The sequence below is a fragment of the Lynx rufus genome, unplaced genomic scaffold (genome assembly GCF_022079265.1).
Source record: "Lynx rufus isolate CCGP_SWC_20201006 ecotype Redwood Valley unplaced genomic scaffold, mLynRuf1.p SCAF_13, whole genome shotgun sequence".
Lineage (NCBI taxonomy): Eukaryota > Metazoa > Chordata > Mammalia > Carnivora > Felidae > Lynx > Lynx rufus.
The window spans coordinates 33,315,560-33,327,595 of record NW_025814827.1 but is presented as its reverse complement, the minus strand read 5'-3'; the positions used below and the strand labels follow the sequence as shown (position 1 = coordinate 33,327,595).

Below are 12,036 nucleotides of genomic sequence, written 5' to 3'. Positions count from 1 at the left end.
CTTGCAAGAGTGTACAGTGGTATTCAGAGAGGTCTTTGAAGCCACAGAATAAATGGGGCCCATCAAGTTTATATTGGATTTTATTGATTTATAGTAAAATAAAAGGCTTTTTAATATGGAAATAAATATAGATAAATCATAGAATATAATGCCAAATTGACATACATTTGAAAGGTGCAGAGCACCTGGCTGGTTCAGTCAGTAGATATGTGACTCTTGATATTAGAGTCATGAGTTCCAGCCCCATGTTGGGCATAGAGATTACTTAAGAAGAAAAAAAAAGAAACGAAAAACGAAACATGGGTAATTGAAACTGAAACTTTTAATTTATGGCCTTTGGGCTACATCCTCTGATCTCCCTGGCTATAGGACTATAACTTCACTCCTGTCTTGGTAAAGAGTTTCAGAAGCACTGAAATAAATTTTGTTATATAGGACAGGAAAGATTTTTGAACCAAAATAGCAAAATACTATTCTTCTTTACCACAATATTGGGTACCTTACTGAAGAGCAGAAAACTTAAGTACAAACAAAACAGTATAGAAGAAAATAGAACTCTAATGAGTTGTTCTCAAATTTATGGAATACTTTATGTTTGTTAGTGAATTCCCATTTCTCCTTTCAAGACTAAATACTACTTGAGACAAAGCCTAGGTCTTAACGTTTTAAGAATTTCAGCATAGGGGTGCTTGGGTGGCTCATTCGGTTAAGTGTCCAACTTCGGCTCAGGTCATGATCTCATGGCTCTGCTGACAGCTCAGAGCCTGGAGCCTGCTTCGGATTCTGTGTCTCCCTCTCTTTCTGCCTCTCTCCTGCTCACGCTCTGTCTCTCTCTACTTCAAAAATAAACATCAAAAAACAATTTATTTTTAAGTTTCAGCGTATATTTAGTACATGTTTGCCTGATTCTGGCATTAGCATAATAGAAAATTTCTTATTCAATGTGGTCAGACCAGGACTTGATCAATAATTGAAAAAGCCAGCTATGGCATGGAATCATAGAAGAGTATACATGATTTAACATTTTATTTTACCTTAAAATATTTGAAAACACATTCACTGCCCAATCTTTTGATGAAGGACTAAGACTTTTTGTTTTGTTTTCATAAAAGTCTGCAGATGGGAGTCGTGTGATGTTTTTGTATAAAGCACATCCATAATGTATAGTCTGGGGTTTCTGGTTGCAGTTTCTTTCAAGTGGAAAGAGAATTTAAAGATACTTGTAAAGCACTCCACAAATAGAATCTTTCTGGTGTTTACATTTTTTCCTTAATCTTTTACAGTTGTTCTGCCACACTTAGCTTAGCAGCAGTTGTTGTTGTTTTTTTTTTCAGTAACTTAATTTTGAGCCTTTCAGAAGTAATCTAATTTTCGTAAAAACAATAACTTTGTTTCCACGTACATGTTTCACTTTGTATTTATTATATAGTTTTATTAAATTAAGTACACATAGCACAGTTTTAGGGCAGTGGATACATCTGACTCTTGGTGACCATCCATTTCAGCTGGTGGAGTAGACACTCAGGTGTTGCCCATTAGCTACGAGTATGCAGTGAGCCACCCCATCTATTCGGACAGTTTGCAGAGGGAAGGGGAGCGTCCATGAATCAAGTGAGTTGGTTAAGGAGAAGACAGTTAAGAGACATTCTGTGCTCCACGAAACTATGCTTGCTTTTCTAATCCAGGATTAGAGGAGACTTTAAAGGTCATCGGACCTAACACAAACCTTTTACCTGAATTCCCTCTCTAGCATGGGCTATAGTTTTTTCAAGTCATGAATTCCTTTGGCGGTCTGGTGAATCCTACTGACGCTATCTCAGAATAGTTTTGAATGCATAAAGTCAAATATGTAGGCTTATGTGCTTCTGTATTATATATTAAATAACAGGATGTAACATTAGAGGCTGTGTAACATTAGAGCTGTCTATCTTTTTTATTATTGAAGTATAGGTGACATACAATATATTAGTTTCAGGTGTACCACATAGTGATTTGACATTTATGTCAAATGCATAATGTCATGTATGCATGGCATACTTTATGAAATGCTCACCACAATAAGTGTGGTTACCATCTGTCACCATACAAAGTTATTACAATTATTACTGATCATTTTCCCTGTGCTGTGCTTTACATCCCTGTGACTTATAACTAGAAGTTTGTACTTTTTGATCCCCTTCACCTGTTGCTCATCTCCTCACCCACCTCCCTTCTGGCAGCTACTATTTTGTCTCTGTATTTGTGAATCTGTTTCAGACAGCTCTGTATCTTGACTGTGGTGATGGTTACACAAAACTACATAGGTGGATAAAATTGCACAGAACTACACACACACACACACACACACACACACACACACAGTGAAATCTGAGTGAGCTCTGTGGATTGTACCACTGTCGATTTCTTGATTCTGATGGTATGTTATAGTTAACGCAAGATATTAAACATCAGGGAACGCTGGTGAAAAGTATATGGGACCTTCCTATGTATTTTTTTTTGTAACTTCCTGTGAGTCTCTACTCTAAAATAAGTAAGAAAAAAAAGAAAAAACAGCCAACAGTACATTGGTGAAAGCAATAGAGAAACACATTCCACATGTTTCTCTTTGTGTATTTCTTTCATGGCATTTGTTAATGTAAAATAGATTTTAGAAAAACACTTAATAAAGTCTTTGTCAGTATTTTGTTGTATACAATGGAGCAGTAGGTTAGAATACCCAAAAGGTATGAATATGTGTCAGACCAGAAAGAGGTTCCCAGTGGTCTGCTGCAGGGCTCTTTTCGCTTTTTGTTGTTCTTTTCATCAGTGACTTTCATTGAATCTGAAATAAGCAAATATATCAAGTTTCTGGTTGACTGTAAACTTGTAGGCATAATGAATACAAGACACCACAGAATCAGAGCCAGAAGAGATACTGATAACCTGAAAAATGTTGGGCTAAATCTCATAAAATGAATGTTTTAAGGGCTATATCTGGGGCACCTGGGTGGCTCAGTCGGTTGGGTGTCAGATTTCGGCTCAGGCCATGATCTTGCAGTCCGTGGGTTCGAGCTCGTCACCAGGCTCTGTACTGACAGCTCAGAGCCTGGAGCCTGCTTTGGATTCTGTGTCTCCCTCTCTCTGTCTGCCCCTTCCTGCTTGACTCTCTCTCTCTCTCAAAACAAATAAATAAACATTTAAAAAATTAGAGAAATTGGGGGCACCAGGCTGGCTCAGCTTAAGTGTCTGACTCTTGGTTTTGGCTCAGGTCATGATCTCACGGTTCGTGACTTTGAGCTTCACATCAGGCTTTGTAGATGGCCCACGAACACATGATGTTGATGTTCAACATCACTAATTATTAGAGAAATGCAAACAAAAACTATAATGAGATACTATCTTATACCCGTTAGGATGGGTACTATCAAAAAACAAATAAAAACAGAACATAACAAGTGTTGACAAGGATACAGAGGAATTGGAACCCTTGTCCACTGTTGGCAGGAATGTAATATAGTGTAGCCACTATGGAAAACAGTATGGTGGTTCCTCAAAAAATTAAAAATAGAATTACCATATGATTTAGCACTTCCACTTCCAGGTATATATCCAAAAGAATCGAAGGCAAGATCTTGGAGAGATAGTTGTACAGGCAGTCATGTTCTTAGCATTATTCACAATAGCTAAAATGAGAAAACAACTCAAGTGTCCATCCAAGAATGAATGGGTAGGCAAAAATGTGCTATATAAATACATGGGAATATTATTCAGCCTGGAAAAGGAAGAAAATTGAAATATTCTACAACATTATACCACTTGAGGCATAATGCTACTCATGAAAAGATGCTGTATGATTCTACTTCTATGAGGACTTAGAGGTAGTCAAAATCTTAAAGACAGAAAATATAATGGTGGTTGCTAGGGATAGGGGGAAGGGAGAATGGGGAGTTATTATTTAAAGGTATACGGGGGTGCCTGGGTGGCTCAGTTGGTTAAGCGTCCTACTTCGGTTCAGGTCATGATCTCATGGTTCATGAGTTTGAATCCTGCATCAGGCTCTCTCCTGTCAGTGTAGAGCCCAGTTCAGATCCTCTGTCTCCCTCTCTCTGCCCCTCCCCTGCATGTGCTCTTGTGCTCTCTCTAAAAAAGAAATAAACATTTTAAAAAAACAATAAAGGTGTAGGGTTTCAGTTTTACAAGATGAAGAGAGTTACAGGGATGGGTGGTTGTGATGATTATACAATGTGAATGTATTTAATGCCACTGAACTGTACATTTAAAAATGGTTAAGATGGTAAATTCTATGTGTATTTTACCGCAATAGAAGAAACAGATAAGTACGTAAAGCAAATTGAACCCCTTGTGGTAAAATTTCTGCCTTATAGACCTTTTACTCAGCAAGCAGATAATAGTAAGAAGAGAAAAAAACTGCAGTTCATTAGCTTTGGATTCCCATAGCTTGATCCAGATATTTTATGCAACACATCTACAGAGTCCTTTCTTTGTAGTTTATTTCCTTTATAAATTGCTGTGGTCTAAGTACATTAGTTCACACTGACCCCAAAGAAAATATTCCAAACATATTTGGAAGTTACTTGGTGTATCAGTTAGGATACCTTTAGCTGACTCATCTGGACTGGACAATAAGTTAAATGTATTATCTCACTTTACAAGTCAGGGGAGGCAAGTGTCAGAGTTTATTGTGTTTTTTCTGTTGCTCTACTTTGCCATCCTTAGGATCTGCTTCATCCAAAGGCATGGCTCCTCATGGTCATATGATGGCTTTCAACAACTAGGCTATGTGTTTCCCTGTTCACATCTCATGGAAATGAGACAGACAGCTGTAGATGAGAGTCTGTTAGGAAGGAGGAAGATCTGAATGCCACAGAAATGGCAAACTTTAGTATGAGATAGAATAATAAAAAAGAAAAAAGAAAAAGAATTCTGTTGCAGCCTATCTGTTGAGATCACATTCATGTAATTAGATCGATGAAACCAAACCTACAGGAGAGTCCTGGATGTCTACTTATGTTTATATATTGGTTTTCTCTGAATTTCCCACAGAGCTATGAAAGCAGCAAGATGGCGCTTCCTGGTGTAGACTGAGAGCAACTGAACATTGTATATCTAGCGATATATTTGCCACTAAGACACATTTCCCTTCCATAGGAGGTGTATTACTTTAAAATATGAGTTTCTGGAACCAAGTTTGGTTACGATCCATCTTTTACACAGAACAGGAGCTCTGAGAGCACACTTTGTCTTATTTCTTTCTTATGCTGCAGTGAAAGAATGTCAAGGGAAACCCCCAAGGCTGAACTATACCCAAGCACACATAGTACTACTGCTCTGTCTGTCTTTTGGGAAAGGTTACTAATTGCTTTATCTCCTCTTCAGATCAGTGAGGTTGTAATGTCCTACATGAAAGGTTCACCCCACCTTGTGGTGGTCCAGGGTGTGGTAGGTAGGAGAGAGGTTTATAAACTTCCCTGTTGATGTTCTAATTGTCTTCTTAAAAGATTTCGTTTTTTAATTTTTATTATTTCTTTTTTTAAATGTTTTATTTATTTTTGAGAGAGACAGTATGAGCGGGGAAGGGGCACAGAGGATCCAAAGCAGGCTCTGTGCTTAAAGCAGTGAGCCTTACGTAGGGCTCAAGGTCACGGAACCATGAGATCATGACCTGAGCCGAAGTTGGATGTTCAACCGACTGAGCCACCCCGGCCTCCTAGTGATTTCATAATGAATGATGTGGGAAGGGAAGTAAGTTGTCTGCGTGAAGCTATTTTATTTGGATGATAGGAGTATTGGTAAAGTGGAATTAGGGAAAGTGGCCAAGAAGAAATAGTGAACAGCATATTCACAATAGCTAAAAGGTAGAGGCAACCCAAATGTTCACCAACAGATGAAAGGGTACACAAAATGCATTGTATACACACAGTGGAACATTATTTGGCCTCAAAAAAGGAGATTCTGCCACATGCTACTTGGATGAATCTACTTATGCTTAAAAAAAAAAAGTCAAAAGGATAAATATTGTTTGATTCTTCTTAGGTGAGGCTCCTAGAGTAGCCCAAAGTCATAGAGAAAAAGTTGTCAAGCTAGGGATAGAGGGAAATGGAAAGTTATTGTTTAATGGATCAGAGTTTCATGAGGAAGATGAAAAAATTCTGGAGTAGATAGTGGTGATGGTCACACAACAATGTGAATGTACTTAACTGTACATTGTAAAAGGGTCAAAATAGTAAATTTTATGTATATTTTACCAAAGCCTTTTTTTAAAAAAAGAAGAATTGGGCACCTGGGTGGCTCAGTCGATTAAGTCACACGACTTCAGCTCAGGTCATAATCTCATGGTTCATAGGTTTGAGCCCCGCGTCAGGCTCTGTGCTGACAGCTCAGAGCCTGGAGCCTGCTTCAGATTCTGTGTCTCCGTCTGTCTGCCCCTCTCCCACTCATGATCTGTCTGTCTCACAAAAATAAACATTAAAAGAAAGAAAGGAAAGAAAGAAAGAAAGAAAGAAAGAAAGAAAGAAAGAAAGAAAGAAAGAAGAATCAATGATTAAAAAGTAAAGATTTGACTAAAATCATTCATTTGATTTTTTCATTAAGCAAATATTGGAGCAAGTGCTGTTTGCCAGGTACTAATTTAGGTCTATGATACAATGATGCATAAATCAGATAAGGTCTTTGCTTTCATAGAGCTATGATCTCATAAGGGAGTCAGACTATATATGGGAAAAGACAGACGAAGAAATAAATCTTTTGACTTTATGACTGTGGCAGGTTCTGTGAAGGAAATGAATAAGGTGAGATGAAAAAGTGATAGGGAATGTCACTGCATACAAGGAGTGGTGAGTGAAAGCCTCTCTGAGCTAAGAATGAACCAGCCATGCAGAGAACAAGAGAGCTCTAGGCACAGGGAACAAGTAGGGTCCATGAGTACTTGATCTGTTCAGAGAACAACGCAGCTGTCCCAAGAAAGAAGTGAGTGGTGAGAAAGGAGGGCAGAGAGGTAATGGTAGGGAGGTGACATTTATTGAGCTCCTACTATGTGCCCAGCACTGTTTAAAGTGTCATTTTTAAATTTATTTATTTATTTTGAGAAGTGGGAGAGGGACAAAGAGAGAGAATCCCAAGCAGGCTCTCCCCTGTCAGCAAAGAGCCTGACATGGGGCTTGAACTCAAGAATGGTGAGATCATGAGCTGCAATCAAGACTCTGATGCTTAACTAACTGAGCCACCCAGGCACCCCACCATATTGCTTTGACATCCATGTCAGGAGCTCAGAGGAGAGGTCGAAGCTGAAATTGCACATTTGGGAATCATGAGTGCTAGAAAGCATTTAAAGCCATGGAACTAGATTAAAGCCATGGACAGCTCAAGATTAGGGGAGTCCAAATCACAGGACCAAGAATAGGGAGATGAGAGATGACAAGAGGAAGGGTGCCTGGGTGACTCAGTTAAGCGTCCTGGGTCTTGATCTCAAGGTGGTGAGTTCAGGCCCTGTGTTGGGCTCTGCACTGGGCATGAAGCCTACTTAATTAAAAAAGAGAGAAAGAGAGGGAGAGATGAGAAGAGAAAATAGAGCATTGTTAACAAAAAGGCTTGGTCATTTGCGCATTTGATCATTTGTTATCTTGGGAAATATGTGTTTGCTGGTTCAGGGCCAGAACTGCCTGATTGGAATCCAAGTCAGTTAAGAAATAACTACTATTGCTGCATTTTTTTTCTGAAAGGTCCTTTCAGGTAATCTCTGAATTTACCTGATGTCTTAGTCTGCTCAGGCTGCTGTAATAGAATACCATGGACTGGGTGGCTTAAACAGACATTTCTCACATTTCTGGAGGCTAGAAGTCTGAGAACAGGGGGCCAGCATAGTCAGGTTCTTTGGCGAGTGTCCTGATTCACCCAGAAGGGGCTCCCTTTTTCTTGCCCTATTCTCACATGGGGAAAGAGGTGGAGACAGACAGAAGGAGAGATTTCCTGTCTCCTCCTTTTATAAGTGCATTAATTCCATCACAAGGGCCCCGCCCTCATGACCTGATCTAACCCTAATTACCTCCCAAAGGCCCCACCTCCTAGTAGCATCACATTGGGGATTGAGGGTTCTAACATAGGAATTTTGGTCGGGATTGGGGGGATAGAAACCTTCAGTCCTTGGCAGCTAGGTTTTAAGAATTAACAGTTCTAGCTTCTGTAAATACCTTGGCAGAAAGGGGTGGGTTGTTTTTTTTTTAATGTTTACTTATCTTTGAGAGAGGGAGAGAGAGCGCGAGCAGGAAGGGAGCAGAGAGAGGGAGAGACAGGATCTGAAGCCAGTTCTGTGCTGACAGCAGTGAGCCCGATGCCAGGCTCAAACTCACAAACCATGAGATCATGACCTGAGCCAAAGCTGGATGCTCAACCGACTGAGCCACCCAGGTGCCCCGAAAGGGGTGTGTTTATAACAGGTACCTGATTAAAAAATTCTGGCTGGCTCAGTCAGTAGAACATGCGACTCTTGATCTCAAGGTCATGAGTTGGAGCCCCACATTGGGCATGGAGATTACTTTTTAAAAAATGAAAATTAATGGTTGTTTTAAAAAAGAAACAAAAAAATGTTGTTTAAAAAAATTCAGAAAGTTATTTATGGGTTATATAGCATAACTATATATGGGTTATATATAGATTTCCCTTCTGAAATCATCCTGAAGATTGCTTAATAGGTAACACATTTGATGTATTTTAGAAACTTGACAGCATGTACAGGGGTATGTGTGTGTCTGTGTTTTCACTTTGGGGAATATTTTAAACAGATATTCCTTTAGGAATACTAATGATCTTGGTCTCCTTTCCTTTGGAATCGAAACCTCCATGGGGCACCTTGGTGGCTCAGTCACTTGGGTGGCCAACTTTGGCTCAGGTCATGATGTCGTGGTTCACGAGTTCGGGCCCCACGTTGGGCTCTGTGCCCTGTAGCCTGCTTCAGATTCTGTGTCTCCCTGTCTCTCTCCCCCTCCCCCGCTCGCACTTAGTCCCTCTCTTTCTCTCTCTCTCAAAAAAAAATTAAAAAAATAAATAAGCATTAAAAACAATTTTTTTAATTAAAAAAAATAGTAACCTCCTAAGCATATAAATTCTCAAATTTGGTAAAGATAGTTAATCAACTAACCAAATTAAGAGAAAACACATCAGAGAAAGTCTTTCCCAGTTATTTCCCCCTCTAGAATTTTTTAAAAGTTTATTTCAGTTATGTCCACACCCAATGTGGGGTTCGAACTCAACAATCCTGAGGTCAAGAGTCGCATGCTCTCCCAACTGAGCCAGCCAGGCGCCCCTCTCCTCTAGAATTCTAATATGTACCTTATAACAAGCAGGTTAGATTTTTCTAAAATTTTTTAACGTTTAGTGGACTCGCCTCCTTTTGGCAGCAGTAAGGAGTGGAGGAGGGGTGATGTTTAAATTTGTAGATACTCATCCGGGTTCTCATGCCTTTGTACCTAGTGTGAGCTCTGCCTAGAATGCCATCTGTCATCAGATTTGTCTGTCTTTCAAGACTATGTTCAAATGTTACTGAACCAGAAAGGCATACGTGCCGTACGTTTTGTTCCCCAGCATTTCAGATGTATGATAACACTGCAAATGTAGTGAAGTGAGTAGTGTGTGTTGCTCTCCTCTACTAGCTCATGAGCTGCTGAGGACAAGACCTAAATCTGTATCTTAATAATTAGAGAAGTGGATTTTGGCTTTTTAGTATTCACAGCACCCTACCCAAAATAAAAAACGTTAGTGGCATACTGTAAGCGAATCCAAGCCTCAAAACCGCACTCCGTTCAGCTATAATTACAAGGCAGTCACCTCCTCATTGTGATTTTTCATAGTGCCAGTAAAATCATGCAGTGGTAGCTCTTCAGCAACATGAATTGTCTCTTACATATCCTAGTTTCCAGAAAACATATTTATTATTAACAGGAGAGAAACATGTTAAGGCCAGGAGACCATCAGATTCTCAGCATTTTTATTTGCAGCTGCAGTTCTTTATTTTCAGGGCTCCAGCATGGAAGACAGTGACTTGAAATTTGGCACAAATTTCCCAAAGTGGCCATTTTCCCAGAGCACTGTTTTGTATAGTCTGCTTCTTTGCCTGCGTGGCACCTAAGGCTGGCACCCTGTGAGCGGTGCATGGGTTTTGTGAGATGACCTCATGTATAGAACTACTAATGGGCTTGTTTGTTTTTTAAACATTCTAAGGTAAGATAAAGGACACGCAATTGTTTCTTTTTATTATTAAGTTCTCTGATTTGCCTGAAGAAGGGACATATTTTATCAAGGCTAGGATGCCATCAATTATGAGATGCATTTTAATTTCTTAAGTGTTTTGTCTTTAAAAGCTCTAGAAGTAATGTCCACTGCTCTTAAAAAACTATTTGTTGTCAAATTTCTGTCTAGCGTCCTTTACATATTTACTTCCTTGAGAAGGGGCAAAACACTACTGAATTTCCAGTAACTTTTTGTTTTTCCCTACCAGTTGCTTTTCGACTATATGATTTGGATAAAGATGACAAGATTTCCCGTGATGAGCTATTACAGGTAGGTGGGAGAGCTGCCATGCATGCGAACAACTGTTGGGGCCTCTGCCTGCTTACTCTTTTGGGCAGGAATTGTTCTTTCTTTCACTAAGCATTTATTTGCCACCTGCTGGTGCAGAATCCTGTCCTAACTATAAGTCAGAGCCAGATGACCTGGGGAAACTTGAAATGGCTCATTGAGTTCTCAAAGACAGATGTCTCTGCTATTTAAAAGCTAACTAAATGTCTTTTGGGTGCTGACCAGCAGAGCTAAACTCTGCGAGATGGTCTAAGTCAGATAGTTGAGTTATTGTCACGTCAGCTTATTGACATCCAGGTAATTCTGATGACACTTGGGTAAATGCTGCTGTCTCGTCTGTCCTTGGCCTTGACATAACAGTCAAGGAGCTATTGCTGGGCCAGTGTACACTGAGCCACCTACTCACTGTCTTTTGTTGCTTCTGAAGACAATTCCCTGTCTTTGCACTAGCAGTGACTACTAGCATTTCATCCTCTTAGCATTGCCCTCCCTTTCCCCTCCCCGCCTTCCTTAAATACACAGTTAGAGGGGAGAAAGTTCTCCTTTTCTCTTTTCTTTAATACTTACGAATCTGGAGGACCCTAGGAGGCTAACACATTCAGGAATTTCCATGAGGAGATTTCTCTATTTCTAGATACACCTAAAAAGTAAAGTGGTTTCCACTCACCCTGAAGTAAATCTGAACTCACTCAGTGTCCTGAGAAGTCTTCTAAGCTGAAGATTACTCAGGCCAAATTAAGGACCAACCCAAGGTATTTCTATATTTCTGTGTCTGAGCACAAAATTCAAAACAGTCTGCAGGTCAATGTTAACGTTCTTTGCTTTTGAGTTGGGGATATCGTTCTTCAATGAGAAGAGTTTATTTAAAATTGCTATATATGGGCTTCTGAGTTCTGAGGAGAAAAGGCAGAGGCAGTTGCTCTATAGTTGAATGTTTTCATCCTGTGGCCCAGATCTGGCTGCCAGAAAGATTTTTTGGAGTGGTGGGTTGATTTATTTTCTATTATTAGGATTTTAAAAAAGCCAGAGGCAGGGAGTGGGGAGATCATATGGCCAGAATGCCAGTCAGTGCCACCAGAGTGTTCCTCAGGGCCAAACTGACTTGAGGACAAATGTGTTCATGAGCTGTCGAGATGACAGAGAACTAGTTTTACCCTAGCAGGAAGAGGATATGAACATGTTACCAAAGTGAGAAGAAAACAAATTTCATCTTCCTGGACACTTCCATGTCCAAAATATTTGGTGATATGCAATTCTTAACTATTCATTCAGTGGATATTTAAAAGTTTGTGGTGAGTTTCTCCTAGGGGAAGACTGAGTGGTTGTTTTCTAGTATGATTTTTATAAAAAGTCCTGGTTGAACTCTTGGAGATGACAGATATGTTCATTATCTTGATCGTGGTGATGGTTTTATGTGTGTCTACATATGTCAAAACTTAACAGATTGCACGTTTTAAATATGTATAG

The 12,036-nt window shown here is 39.6% G+C and overlaps 1 protein-coding gene across 1 annotated transcript in view; it reads left to right on the top strand.

Moving 5' to 3' along the window:
* Positions 1–12,036, top strand: part of CHP1 (calcineurin like EF-hand protein 1) — a 45,578-nt gene that overhangs the window by 28,080 nt on the left and 5,462 nt on the right. The window contains exon 5 of the mRNA XM_047075297.1: positions 10,490–10,551. Within this exon, the coding sequence (XP_046931253.1) occupies positions 10,490–10,551 (62 nt within the window). The remainder of the gene's footprint in view (positions 1–10,489; positions 10,552–12,036) is intronic.